General features: G+C 38.2%; 2 protein-coding genes across 2 annotated transcripts in view; both read left to right on the forward strand.

Moving 5' to 3' along the window:
• LOC137424458 (odorant receptor 131-2-like) overlaps positions 1 to 15,606 on the forward strand; it is an 86,425-nt gene that overhangs the window by 11,786 nt on the left and 59,033 nt on the right. The window lies entirely within an intron of this gene.
• LOC144891574 (odorant receptor 131-2-like) overlaps positions 14,641 to 15,606 on the forward strand; it is a 35,139-nt gene continuing 34,173 nt past the window's right edge. The window contains exon 1 of the mRNA XM_078775182.1: positions 14,641 to 14,735. Within this exon, the coding sequence (XP_078631308.1) occupies positions 14,641 to 14,735 (95 nt within the window). The remainder of the gene's footprint in view (positions 14,736 to 15,606) is intronic.

Here is a 15,606-nt window from a genome sequence, read left to right on the forward strand (position 1 = left end):
TGGTTTTCCCAAGAAAGATCATGGCAGATAGTGAGACCCAAAATCTTGAGCGACAGAACTTCTTGGAGAGGATTGTTGAGAAAGTAGATGGGAGGGTTGTCCAGTCGATCTTTTCGGAGAGACATAGTAAGAGTGTGAGATTTGTCAGGATTGAAAGACATGTTCCACTTGTTTGACCAGTCTGTGATTTTGTCCAGGTCTTCAGAGAGCGAGGAGGCAGCAGACTGCCGATCTGAGGGAAGAGGAATGGAGCGGCAGAGAGTGGAGTCATCAGCAAAGAGATAGAGAGGATTTTCGAGAGAGTCAGAGAGATCATTGATGAAGACCAGAAAAAGCACGGGGCCCAGAACACTGCCTTGGGGAACTCCAGCCTGAACAGGAAGAGGAGATGAGAGAAACCCATTCAGGGCCACACGTTGACGACGACTAGAGAGGAAGTCCGCCAGCCATGCGTGGAGATTTCCATGGATACCAAAGGAGGAGAGTTTGGTGAGCAGAGCGGGGTGCCAGACCGTGTCGAAGGCACGTGATATGTCGAGGGAGACAGCTCTAATTTCCTGTTTGGCATTGAGGACCTCCATCCATTGTTGAGACAGCAGAAGCAGCATGTCCAGAGTAGAGTGACCTGGTCTGAAACCAAATTGATGATCAGAGATCAAGCCATTGCAGAAGAGGAAAGATTTCATATCCGAAGCAATGATGGATTCCATGACTTTGCTGATAATTGGGAGAAGGCTGATTGGTCTGTAGTTGCTAGGATCTGTTTTTGCACCTTTTTTGTGCAAAGCGGTGATGTTGGCTGATTTCCAAGCAGATGGCAGTTGACCTTGAGCAAAAGAGAGGGTGAAGAGAACAGAGAGAGGGTGAGATAGAGCAGCAGAGCAGGATTTTAGGACCCGTGGGCTGATGCCGTCGGGTCCAGTTGCAGAATCAGAGTCGAGGGTTGACAGAAACCTTTCCACCTTGTCAGGAGGAAAGGACACGGAGTCCAGGAGCAGCAGGGTACGACTGGGTATGGTGGGTACAGAGAGGGATGGGTTTGGGACACAAGATTTAGAGGCAAACACAGAGTTGAGGCATTCAGCTTTTTCACGTGCGGAGTCAGCTGTGTAGCCGTTTGAGGTAAGGGAGGGGATGGAGGGGGAACAAACACCAGAAACGGATTTGACCAGACGCCACCAGGATTTGGAAGAGGGAGACAGATAAGAGAGTTCGGTCTTGAGAACGGAGAGATATTGTTTCCTGGCTCTCCTGAGGGTGGACACACACTTGTTTCGGGCTTTGTGAAAGGAAATGAGATTTCCTTCCATTGGATTTGCTTTCCAGGAGACGAAGGCAAGTTGTTTCTGGGCAACAGCCTCACCACAAGATTCCGTGTACCATGGACGGGAGGAAGGGTATGACAACTGAAGACGAGATGGGATAAATCTGTGCATGAGAGAGAGCAATTTACTTTGGAAGAATTCCCAGGATGAGTTGATGTCAGAGGTGGTAGAGATGGGAGACCAGTCCAGATGATTGATGGCTGCTTGAAGACCGTGCCAGTTGGCCTGAGTGAAATGCCAGACTCGTCGACACTGAGCAGGCTCCCTGAGGATGGTCAGAGAGATGTCCACTTTAACAAGGACATAATCAGATGATCCGATCGGAGCAGAAGAAGAGCAGCAGACATTTTCAGGGAAGTTAGTCATAACCAAGTCTAGAAGAGAAGATACTCCATTGGCTGAGATCCGGGTCGGGAAATTGACAGATTGTGTCAGTCCCAGTGAGTCGCAGAAGTCCTTTGCTGAGGAGCCATGGCTGGTGAGAGAGGTACCCACACCCAGCCAACTGGCATGATGACAGTTGAAATCACCACATATGAGGAAGAGAGAGTTGGGATGAGTAGATAGAAGTTGGTCCATATCATCAGACAGCGAGATGTAGATGGAGTCATCACTGTTTGGTGGACGGTACAACACACATATGAACAAGAGGTGGGAGCGAAGGGGAAGCCGTAGCCAGAGGTATTCCTGGGGGTGAGGTGGAGAGAGTGCAGTGCAGGGCGAGTGAGGAAGAGAGTTTTTGATAAAGATAGCAACCCCGCCTCCAGGACGAGGCTCAGGTCTATCATACCGGAGGAGGGAGTAGCCCGGGAGAGATACTATGGAATCAGAGACATCATAAAGGAGGAAAGTTTCTGTTAAGCAGATCACGTCTGGTTTGACAGAAGCAACCTGTATGGAGAGATCAGTTAAGTTTGAACGAAGGCCCCGGATGTTTGAGGTCCATACCGTTAATGAAGAGGAAGGGGGAGCATCAGATACAGAACAGGGGGGAGGAGGGGTAGGGTAAGATGTGGAAGAGGTGGAAGAGGTAGGGAGAGCTGTTGAAGGTGTGTCAGAGATTTCAGAATAGCTCGGAGAAAGGGAAGGATGGGGCGGACAAAAGGTTTGATGGTGATTGGGTGAGCCACAATGAGGTGTTATTTGAGGAGGGGGAAGAGCGAGGCAGAAGGTTGGGGGAGATGGAGGTGAGAGTTTGAAGGGGGAAGAAGCGGGGAGGATGCTTTGAGGAGGGGGAGTGAGAGGGGGGAAATTGAGAAGCAATGAGGGTGGGGAGATTTGAAGGGGAGGGGTGAGGGGGGAGTTTGGGAGGGAAGTGACAAGGGGAGGGATTTGAAAGGGATGGGATATGGGGGAGATTTGGAGGGGAGGGGTGAGGCAGGAGTCTAGGAGGGGAGGGGCGAGGGGGCGTCTTGGCGGGGAGGGGTGAGGGGGTAGTTTAGGAGGGAGGGGGCAAGGGGGGAGATTTGAAAGGGATGGGTGATGGGGAAGATTTGGAGGGGAGGGGTGATGGGGAAGATTTGGAGGGGAGGGGTTATGGGGAAGATTTGGAGGGGAGGGGTGAGATTGGATTTTTGAAAGTGTACAATTTATGGGAAACGAACATTTGTTGCAAAATGAGTTTCTTGTGACCTTCGAGTTAAAAATACGTTTAAGGACGCTGGATGGAGGATGGAGTGCAGGAGAGTTTAGGGAATGTAGAAAAAAGGCACTATAGGAGATGGATATTTTTTTTGGGATGAATTGATTTGGTGAGCAAGTCGAAAGCAGCCTTTTAAAGAAGAAGAAGAAAAAGGTGTTATAAAATATGACGGAATACATAACTTGAGGGGAAAGTGTAAACATTGAAGGTTAATGAGTGAAAACTATCTGGGGAAATGGGGGAGAAACACGTGGTCGAAGAACGAACGAACGAATAAGAATGAATAAACGAATGAGAACAGAGAAGGAAATGTTTTTTTTTTTTTTTTTTTTTTTTTTTTCCGAGTTGAGATTTACACAAGGAAGTAGGCTCTGGGTGAAAAGACTGGGAATACAGAGAACGAAAGTTATTGGATCACAAAACGATGGACCACTGAGAGAAAAACAAAGCCTCAAGGTTGTACAGTGCACACTGTACAAGGCCTCAAGACACGACACGAATTAACACGATTTTCAATACAGGTATGAAAGATTTGCACCGAAAAATCTTCGTCGGGACACAATATACGTACAACACCATAAATAAATACAGTTTTAACGAAAATACAAATGGGAACAATCACTTAACTTCGATTTCAAATCGTTCGCGACGCGGCAAAGGCCTTGCTCGCGACACGGCAAACAGACGATCAATTTATGAAAGATAAACACTGAGAAACAACCAAAGTTGCACACAATAACTTCACACACCGAAAGATAAATACAGTTTCGACAAAATACAATTGTGAACAGACTTAACTTCGAAAAACGTGGAGACCGTGTGGAGCTTCGAAAATCCCTCCCACCGTCCCACCGTCCTCCCACCGTTTAGAGAGCTATTGGGTTTCTCTTCAAAAAAGATTGAAAATAACGGGACGTTTTACAGTGATAATGTTATCCAAATATCCTCCGGTATAAATTCAGTATTAATTCATTGTGATTTGATTGATGGTGCTTATAACGATGGAATAAGAACAAATACAATATTTTCATTCAGTGCATACTCAACCCCGATTGGTTATAAATTTAATATGGAACCAAAAAATCTTGTCTATTTACCTGTGTCAGGAAAAACCATATACAGAGTAAATTTTAGGATAACCGACCAAGATAATCATATGATATCCTTTAATGATGAAATTATATCCATCAGAATTCACCTACGTGAAGTTTTTCAATAAATAAATAATGGTTATTGTGAGAAAACACGAGTTGGGAAAATATAAAATAATTACAGGGGAGGGCATGTTCCTTTCACCAGATTATACAAGGTATGTGGGTAGAGGATACTATAAACCTGAGACAACGAGGTGTAGGTCATCAATTTCGAAATAAAGGAGATGGGATAATTGATACTCTAATGGGTATTGGTTCAACCATCCTTAAACATAAAGACCTAATTGGTTCAACTGCTTCTGCCGTGGGCTCCGTTGCGGGTGCTATAAAGAGTATAAAAGATGCTCAAAAGGAGTCTCATAAATTACAAGCAATCAAAGAAATAAAAAAAGGTAAAACTCAACTATCTTCACAAGAACGACAAAAAATCATTAAAATACTTGGGTCAGGGTTTCAACAATTTTAATGCTATATAAATACAAGTATGGAAGCGATTGATAGTATCTATGATTTGGATGATACGATTATCATTTCAAACTCCACTAAAAAGGAAGACTATTTTAAGGTAAATGCTATAACAGGAACAGACTGGAATTCAAACGGAACAAAAAGTTTTGAAATAAATAATCAACAAACTTACTTGAATATAGCTGATAGTTTCTTGCTGTGTAAATTTAAATTCACTAAGGCTGCGAATAATACTAATGCTACACTCGTAAATGATTTCTTCTGGAAAATGTTTGACAGTGTCCGCCTGTATATTGGAACACAAGAGGTTGAAGCGGTTGATTATGTCTCTGCTACATCTGAAATGATGAAATTTACACTATATTCGTTTAGTGATAGAATGGGTAAGGGAGCTGTTGAAGGTTTTATTCCTGATATGTCAACGGGTACAAACGCAGACCCTGGTTATAGTCAAAGGAAGTCAATGTATAATGATGAAACAAAAGCAGTGAATAGTTTTACCGTAGCAGTACCTCTTAAAGGTATATTTGGATTTTGCGATTATGATAAAGTTTTGTATGGTCTTAAAATTAGATTTCAACTACAAAGGAATGATAATGTAAATAGGTTGCTTTTTGGGGATGAAAATGCTTTTGGAGACAACAATAAATTTGTTATTAATGATTTGTGTTGGTATATCAGTGAATATACTCCTAATCTTAAAACGGAAGAGATGTTAAATAGAAGACTTAACTCAAAGAAACCGCTAAATGTATCATACCTTAAAAGAAGATGTCAACACGTTAAACTGGAACACACTACCTACACTTGGAATTTGGGTGTTCTTCAAGGAAAGCCACGATACCTCTGGCTCATTTTTAAAAAACCAGATGGAGAGGACGGTACTAATAAGAATAATGCGCTGAGTGATAATGCTAAGGTGAAACAACTTCGGGTTTCTCTTGATGGCACATTTTATCCGCGAGATAGATTGGAAATTGATTGGGAAAAAAATGATTTTGCGGAAGCCTACAAGTCCTACCAAAAGGTGTGCGAAAGTAATGGTAATAATGATCCTATTTTGGATATGGTTGCATTTCAAAAACTTTATACAATCTACGCAATTGACCTGAGTTCTCAAAAGGAAACTATAAAGTCTAATCGAGTGGATACTTCTCTATACATTGAAAGAGGGGAGAGTGAAGAGGTTAATGCATATTGTTTGCTTTTGGAGGAAACAGAATTACAGATTAATACAGATAATGGTGTTATGATTAATATCACATAGGTTTTTTCTCATAAATAAATGGTTGGGGTATATGTTAATCAAATCAATCTTAATAAATTAACATCTTGTATTCAAAATCAAAAGCCTTGTATTATTAATGTTAATACAATTCAAAGAAAAGGAGCTGTAAGAATTGATGTTTTACTCACACACACACAAGTAAAAACACTAAATGATGTTGGATCACTTAAAATTAAAATGACGAAACCTATGTTAAAGAAATATTCAATAGACGAGTCAAGAGGAGGATTTCTCCCGTTTCTAATTCCTTTATTTGCTGGTTTAAGTGCGGCGGGAGCATTGACTGGTGGTATTTCAGCAGCGGTAAAAACTGCTAACGAAAGGAAGGCACAACTAAAAGCTCAAAAAGAATTGGAAAGACATAACAAGGAGTTGGAGAAACAAATTAGTGGAAGTGGTGTAATTGTAGATTTTGCTCAAAAACTTGAAAGTCTACCTGATAAAGCTAGATTGTTGGTTGGAGATATGCTGTCCTCTATCGCTCAAGCGGGTGTTAAACTAACTAAACGGGGTAATGGATTGTATCTTTCTCATAAATAAATGGATAAATGGTTTAAACAATTTGGAAAGAATACAACGTCAAATATAGAACTAGCTAAGTATTGTAAAACACTAAAAATTGATAATGTGGTTATTTGTATGAGAGATGAATTAATACATATAAATAAGAATACAAAGAATATTATTATGAATTTAGACACACAGAATGGTTCTCATTGGGTTTGTATTCATAATAGTCAGGATAAATATTATTTTGATAGTTATGGTATGCCACCACCTGTTGAAGTAATACAATTCTTACAGAATGGTGTTTATCAAACATTTCAAGTTCAAGAAATTAATTCTAAATGTTGTGGTCAATTATGTTTATATGTATTATTTCAACTCAACAAAAATGAAAATTTTTATGATATCATTTTTAATCTAATATAAATGACTTATGTTGGAAAAGATGGTTCTATCTTTGGAAAATCCTCTCAGGATATTGATTTATCAAATTATTATACAAAGGCACAGGCTGAACGACAAAAATATAGTGTAAGTAAAAATATTAATATGAAGAATACTTATAAATTAATCAATTATCCAAACCCTACAGATGCAAATGACTTAATTAGATTAAGTGATTTATCACAATATATATTTTTAAAGAAAACAGCACGTTTTGTTAAACAAGTAAAATTTACAACCACAACACCTGGTTATACTGACCATACACCTTTCCTCATTGAATTTAACTACCTACTTACAATTGAATTTTATAAAGAAGGACATATAGTTAATATGTGAATTAATAAATGGGGGTACGATATGCCTGATTTAGGGTATAATTGGTCTTTTTCAATAAACATAGAAGACCTACATGATTTTAATCAGTCTCGTAAAGAAGAATATTATCCACTTGGTGAGGATAAGGATTTATGTGGAAGTACAATTAATAAACAACAAATACATGGTTTTAAGAAAAGAAAAATATATGATAGTATAGCGATGGTTAGCATGACAAAGAAGGAAGGTCATGAGATAAGGATAGAAAGCCAGGGAATACAAACCAATTTGGTAGTGGGAAGATGGGGTGGTATTACCTGTCATAATATTAATCTCACATATATTTCTGATACATAAATGGCAGGAAGAAGACTACAAGAGAATTATAATTTTTGTATTCAAGGATACCTACAAGAAAAGGGTGCTCGGTATTACATACCTTATGATTTGGAGCATATACATGGGAATTTTGTCATTAAAAACTGGCCTTATACTGATATTGTTAAACCCACAAATAGAGACTTGTTTAAAATATTAAATAAAAATGAACTTCTCAAAGTTATGAAATATAAAACTCTTTTAGAAATCGTCAACAAATCTTATTGGTATCCTATTATGAGAAAAATAATTATAGATACAAGAATATCTCAAAATCCAGATGAGTATATGTATAATATTCTTTGGGGTTTAAACTCAAGGGTAGCAAGGGATGAGGAAGGAGTTGAAGAAGAGAAGGAGAAAAGAGAGAAAAAGGAGAAGGAGGAAAGGGAGAGGGAGGAGAAGGAGGAGGAGAGGGAGAAAAAGGAGAAGGAGGAAAGAGAGAAAAAGAAGAAGGAGGAGAGGGAGGAAAGGGAGCAAAGAGAGAGGGAGGAAAAATATAAAAAGATGGAAATCAGTGAGATTCGTAAAAGATTGAGTGTATTACAGCAAATAAATCAATCTCAACGCACCGAAGAGGAAATTAAAGAATTAACAACTCTTATGAAGATAATGGTTTCAAAAATAACAACGTCAATGTCTTCAATTTCAGGGAGGAGATTTAAACGAGAAAGTGGTGAAGAAGAAGAAGAAGAAGAAGGAAAAGATTATGTGATTGATGATGTTGGTGTCATTGACTTTAGTTAGTTTTTATTTGTAAATAAATGGAGGAGAGAGTGAAGGCATTCCTTAGGATTCTTTATGTTTTAAAAATTAAGATAGAAATGTATATGTTAAAAACCAAAAAGGTTTTGATACTCTGTCGGAATTTTTCTGATAAATAAATATGAGTTATTGTCTCAAATGTAAAAAGAAAACTAAATCTAAAAATATCTCTTATGTTAAAGCTAAAAATAATAGAGTTTATCAAAAAGGAATATGTCAAGTGTGTGGCTCTAAAAAGTGCCAATTCATCTCACCTAAAAGAGGAGGAGATATACAAAAGTTTCTGTCAGGAAATAAATTTACAACAACTGGAATTCCAGGGGAATTACACCTTCCAGGGTATTCTTTCTGTGGTCCAGGAACAAACCTGGATAAAAGATTAGATGAGGCTGGCAATCCTAAACCTTGGTCTAAACCTACAAATAGGGTTGACGAAGTGTGTATGAAGCATGATATTGCTTATGGGAAAACCACTACGTTGACTGAAAAACATAAAGCCGACAGCGAAATGTTGTATAATTTGTCTTTGATACAAAATCCAACGTTGAGAGAGAAAGTTGATAGGTTTATTGTGAGAAATTTGATAAATGCTAAATTGAAACTTGGTCTTGGTTATTCCTCAAAAAACTATTAGGCTCTAATGATGTTATCAAGACTGAGGAGCTTTTGGCTGAAGAATTACACAAACCTATAATCACAAAGTTTAAAAGAAGGAAGGTTTATTCTAAATACACCGACCACATATGGTCCGCTGATTTAATTTAATTGAACTAGGGCATTGCCCGTACTATATCTATATCTAAAATTATATCCCCCCCCCTCTATTTACATGAAATGGTTTGGTCCAAAGCGAACGGCTTCCGGAGTTTGGTAAAGAAATCGCCATCGCGTGCACAAACGCGCAGGAAAGCGAATGAATCGCAAATTCGTTTTTATTAGTTTTAAAACATAGTTTAACGCCAACATAGTTTGCAAACGTGAAATAAATGAATACGCTCTCAAATGTGCCATCCGAGGCAGAGTGTGTCCGCCACGTTCGGCACACGCGATAGTTCGCTGCTCTCTGATTGGTTGAATCGTTTTTTGGACATAGCTCGGTAAGTAATTGTCCGATTAATATGAAACCTTGAAAAGGCACATCCTCGGGTCCCCAGCAATATACCTGGCAAGTTAAAAGTATATCGGACCCGTGGTTGTCGAGAAACAGCGGTCACAGACAAACAAACGTACAAACGTACAAACAAACAGAGATTACTGGAATTATAGATAGATAATGACAGGGGATACAGGTATGCTTTAACCATTATTGATTTGAGGAGTAGATTTGCCTGGGTTGTCCCTTTAAAAAATAAAAGGGGTGATACTTTAATGTTAGCCTTTAAGCTAATATTTGATCGGGATAAAAGGAAACCAAAGAAGTTATGGACTGATGAGGGAACAGAGTTCTATAACAAAATATTCATGAAATTTCTTAAGGGGAGGGTATTAAATTATACAGCACCTTTAATGAAGGAAAGGCAGTTGTTATTGAGCGTTTTAATCGTACTTTAAAAGAGAAATTATATAAAAAATTCACACAACTCGGTTCTCAAAAATGGGTGTATTTAATTCAGGATATTGTAGATAATTACAATAATACAGTTCATTCATCAACAAAATCAAAACCATCGGAAACATTTACAAAATTAGAATATGAAAAGGAGATTAATTGGAGAAAGCCCAAGTTTAAAGTTGGTGATATTGTAAGAATATACAAATGGAAAAGTCATTTTGAGAAAGGTTATACACAAAAATGGACTCGTGAATTATTTAAAATCATTGATGTAATGGATACAGTCCCTTGGACCTACAAATTATATGATTTAAATGGAGAAGAAATCTTGGGTTCATTTTACTCGCAAGAATTACAAAAAACACAAGTAAGCAGATAATACCCTTGAAAATAATAAATAAATAAATAAAATGTAATGGGGATACGTTTTTAAATCTGTGAACCCCAAACACAGAATCCCACAACTTTTTAGTTGGGGCTTAACTTTTGTGTGTGTATAATGGGGATACGTTTTTAAATCTGTGAACCCCAAACACAGAATCCCACAACTTTCCAGTTGGGGCTTAACTTTTGTGTGTGTATAATGGGGATACGTTTTTAAATCTGTGAACCCCAAACACAGAATCCCTCAACTTTCCAGTTGGGGCTTAACTTTTGTGTATGTGTGAGTGAGTCATAATAACATACAAACCCTAACCCAACCCCATCCCTAACCCAACCCCATCATTAACCCAAACCCATCCCTAACCCAAACCCATCCCTAACCCAACCCATCCCTAACCCCATCCCTAACCCAACCCCATCCCTAACCCAACCCCATCCCTAACCCAATCCCATCCCTAACCCAACCCCATCCCTAACCCAACCCTAACCCAACCCCATCCCTAACCCAACCCATCCCTAACCCTCACATTCAAAATCCCAACCCTAACCCAATCCCTTCCCTAACCCAACCCCAACCCTAACCCTCACATTCAAAATCCCAACCCTAACCCAACCCCATCCCTAACCCAACCCCATCCCTAACCCTCACATTCAAAATCCCACCCAAACCCTAACATAATCTTTCTTTTCTTCTTTTTTTAAATTCTTTTTTTTTTTTTTCCTCTTCTGCCAATTCTGTCTTTCAAGGCTTTCAAGTTTGAAGAAGTAGAAATGGGAAGAAAGAATTTTCCAGCATTTTCTTCCTCGAACTTTCTTGATATTGCTTAAATCAAGCGTCATTAAATAAAGAACATTGTTCATTGCTTTAGAATCCAAAGAGTCTCCAAGAGGAACCCCACAGGTAGAGCCTCCAAAATAAAACCAACTTTCCAAGTTCCCAAGGTATAACCACATTCCTGTTGAGCCTCCAAGATAGGTATCACATTCCGAGTCATCAAAACAAAACCCCCATTCCGAGTCTCCAAAAATATAACCATCTTTCCAAGTCCCCAAGGTAGAACCACAATTTTCAGAAATATTGGGGGTTTCCGTGATAAGTCTCACATAGTATAACTGCGGACCATCAGGGAAAACTTCCCTTTCCCAATTTTTTTGGGTTTCTATGATGTGTCTCACATAGTATAACTGCGGACCATCAGGGAGAATTCCCATTTCACAATTTTTTAGGGTTTCTATGATGTGTCTCACATAGTATAACTGCGGACCATCAGGGAGAACTCTCCTTGCCCAATTTTTTAGGGTTTCTATGATGTGTCTCACATAGTATAACTGCGGACCATCAGGGAGAATTCCCGTTTCCCAATTTTTTAGGGTTTCTATGATGTGTCTCACATAGTATAACTGCGGACCATCAGGGAGAACTCCCCTTTCCCAATTTTCAGAAATTTGTGGGTCTCCAATGTATGACTTGTATTCTGGCTCATCAAGGTAGAACTTGTTCAGTGGGTTTTGTTTTGATAACTCACAACAAGTATCATCATGGTAAAACTCTTTTTCAGGATTTTGTGGATCTCCAAGGTATAACTCTTTGGCTGGGTCATCAAGGTAGAACTCGTTCTGGGGGTCTTGGTTGTTCAAAATGTCTTCAAACAAAAAAATAACTTCATCCCAAGTTGTGTTAAAAGCAGAATTTTCATTTCGTATCTCAGATACAATTTCCTGTGAAAGAAAATAACAATGTATTAATTTAATACAATATTTTTATTTGTATAAATCAAGCTCTATGAATATTAAAATAAACTTTGTTAACTCTTACACGAGTCTCATCTAAAAAAAAAAATTAAAATAAATAATTAAATAAATAAATAATTAAATAAATAAATAAATAAATAAATAAACAAACTTACCTCCATTGATAAGAGGTTCGAGTCCAGTTCATCAATCTGAAGGTTGAGTTCTACACAGGTAGTAGGACTCCAAGGAATAGCAAAGTTATCCCATTCCATTTCGGCATAGTAGTCCATTCTCAAGTGAAGCAGAAAGCGTGTTTGAAAAAGCCTGTGTGGTCGGTGCCTTTTATAAGGACTGGGTGTGTCATTTCCTGTGGAAATTCCCTGGGCGTGTCTTAACTGGAAATGATGTGATGGAAATTCCCTGAAAATGATGTAATGTATTACCTGGAAATGATACAATGCTGAAGAGTTTATAAAGTGGGTGGGACTTAACAAAGTGGGTGGGGCTTAGCAGAAGTGGGCGGAGCCAAACAAAAGTGGGTGAGGTGTAGCAAAAAAGTGGGCGTGGCTTAACACAAAGTGGGCGGGGCTTAGTATAAATGTGGGCGTGGCTTAACAAAAAGTGGGCGTGGCTTACCAAAAAGTGGACGGAGCTTAACAAAAAGTGGGCAGAGCCTACCAAAAAGTGTGTGGCACTGGAGGCGCTCAAACAAGAACATTGAGGGAGGTTTACCATTTTATCTTAGCTCAGTTAAAATATCTTAATAAAGAACCAAACTCAAACATCTTTTTTGTTAATATATTAGATGGTGAAGGGAGTGGCAAGAGAATTAAATTATTTCCCACGCATAAACAAATATTTGTAGGGTCGTTGTTTGAGTGGGTCAAAGATGATTCACCAGATGATATTAAGAGTAAAAGGTTAAAAGGTCCATAAGGTCAGAAGGATCACAGGTTCACACAGAAGGACCATTGTTTAAGTGGTCTAATGAATAAGGATAACATGTCAAAAGGTTAGAAGGTTGGTAAAGAACAGGGTGAGAGAAATAGAGGTGTTTAGGGGCAATGAGGGAGGGGAAAAATTAACATGTAAGTCAATGGGAAAATGAGAGTGTCCCAGAAGCAACATATATACACTACTTATATTGTACGTCTATGTATAGTGTGTATGTATATTGTACGTGTATGTATCGTGTGTATGTATATTGTACGTGTATGTATAGTGTGTATGTATATTGTACGTGTATGTATAGTGTGTATGTATATTGTACGTGTATGTATAGTGTGTATGTATATTGTACGTGTATGTATAGTGTGTATGTATATTGTACGTGTATGTATAGTGTGTATGTATATTGTACGTGTATGAATTGTGTGTATGTATATTGTACGTGTATGTATAGTGTACGTGTATGTATAGTGTGTATGTATATTGTACGTGTATGTATAGTGTGTATGTACTGTATATTGTACATGCATGTTTAGTGTGTATGTATATGTGCATGTATGTATGTATGTATATGTATATGTATAGTTGTGTGTGTGTGTGTTGTAAGTATTTAATATATAATATATACTTACACTGATTGACAGATGTTAATGTTCGGTGTCTTTCGCGTGTCGTAGAAAGCAGAAATTTGCCGTGCCGATGGACATCAAAGCCGGAACTCTGGAAAAAATCACAGAACCGTCAGAAAGCATCTGTAAATGAAAATATACGGAAAAAAGAACATAAACGCAAACGTAAAAACAACAACAAAACTTCAATCAACATCCAGCATTTGACAATTGTAATTTATATAACTGTAAAATAAAGATGTCAACAATGTCCGTAAATTAAAAAAAGGAAAAAGCATCTGTAAATTAAAATTTACGTAAAAACCCATGAAAGCGTGGTGGCCGACCTTGGTCACTGGTGTCGGTCCAGTGTAAATCACCAGTGGGGGAAAAAAAGAAAAAAAGTTGACTCATGACATGCAGTCATTCCATCACATGCTAAGACCATATGATCGGTATTAGGAACACTCAACGTCGCACCTCTACGATATTTCATTACATTTTCTTGAATATTAAACTCTCTACACATTTTATTGAGAAACCATGTATGTATGTATGTATGTATGTATGTATGTATGTTTGTATGTAACGTATGTACTATGTATGTATGTAATGGATGTATGTTTGTATGTAATGTAATGTATGCATGTATGTAACATAATGTATGCATGTATGTAACATAATGTATGCATGTATGTGTGTATGTATGTATGTGTGTATGTATGTATGTATGTTTGTATGTAACGTAATGTATGTATGTAAAATAATGTATACGTCGATGTAACGTAATGTATGCATGTATGTAATGTAATGTATGCATGTATGTAACGTAATGTATGTATGTGTGTATGTATGTATGTGACGTAATGTACTGTATGCATGCATATACTGTAATATATTCTTAACAAACCAAGTAAAATGTACTAAATATGTATATTTTGTGATTTATAGACTTGATATATTTTTTATTTAATTTCCTGAACAACAATCTTGAATAGACCAAGACATGTCACCGACGCTTCTTATACAAAGCTTCTGTTGTTGTTGCAACACCACAGCTGTAATGGTGAGAAGATTGAAAATGCAATTCCGAGCTCCGTTATCATTGTGCTGTGGCTTATCATAATGGCTTCAGTTTCCTGTAACCTGCTTGTGGTTCTTTCCATCTCCTTCAAGCCGGCACTCTGGTCCCAGACCCGCTACCTGTTCCTATCCAGCAGGTAAGTGCAATATTACCAACTGTCCCTCAAATGTTGAAGTTGAGGATACTGTCGAAGCACACTATTACAGCATGAGAAGGGCATGGGACTTCTCGTTATAGCATGGGACTTCAACACATGAGTTGGATTGAAAGATACAAGTTTTCCTTTTCATGATGCGACGAAGCGCAATGGATAATTCCTCATCGGCCTCACAATGGAGCTAGAAATTGCTAACAGGGCTTCTGAAAGAAAGAAATAATATGTTGGACTAACATCGATCCAAATTGCAGCAAGTATCAGCTGGAGTGCTTGACTATCTCCTCGCTCGTAAAAGGTGGAGAAACAGTGTGCAAGATAATGAACCATACAATACGACCATTTTCTGTGAGATAACTAACAAGCAGCAATGGGACCAAGGGATATATTTGTCGAATTCTAACCTTGTAACGTTAGAACTTTTAATATCCTAAATAAACACATTTTTTGGCCCCATTGCAGAGTTCTTTAGAATGAGCCATGAATCAATTTTTTCGATTGAGCCGTTTCGGAGAAGTAGAGAGGCAAAGTTGAAGGTGTTTTCCAAGATGGCGCCCATACCACGAATTATGACATCATAATTAGCAGTAAAAAAAAATTCTGCATCGCCAGCCAATCACTTGGTGAAAATTTCGTGTCAATCGGGCCAACGGTTGCAGAGAACTTTGATTTTAAAGTTTTCAGACGTGAAAAATAGGGTGGAAGAATAAGGAGAAGTAGAAGAAAAACTCTACAGTCCCGTGAAAAAGTAAGTACACCCCATGTAAAGTTTTGACTTTTTCAACATATTTCAACATACAGCTATTTGATCTTCATTTCAACAATATTGAGAGATAAGGTGATATAATCTTAC

Source organism: Myxine glutinosa, chromosome 4, assembly GCF_964187855.1.
Source record: "Myxine glutinosa chromosome 4, kmMyxGlut1.1, whole genome shotgun sequence".
Taxonomy (NCBI): domain Eukaryota; kingdom Metazoa; phylum Chordata; class Myxini; order Myxiniformes; family Myxinidae; genus Myxine; species Myxine glutinosa.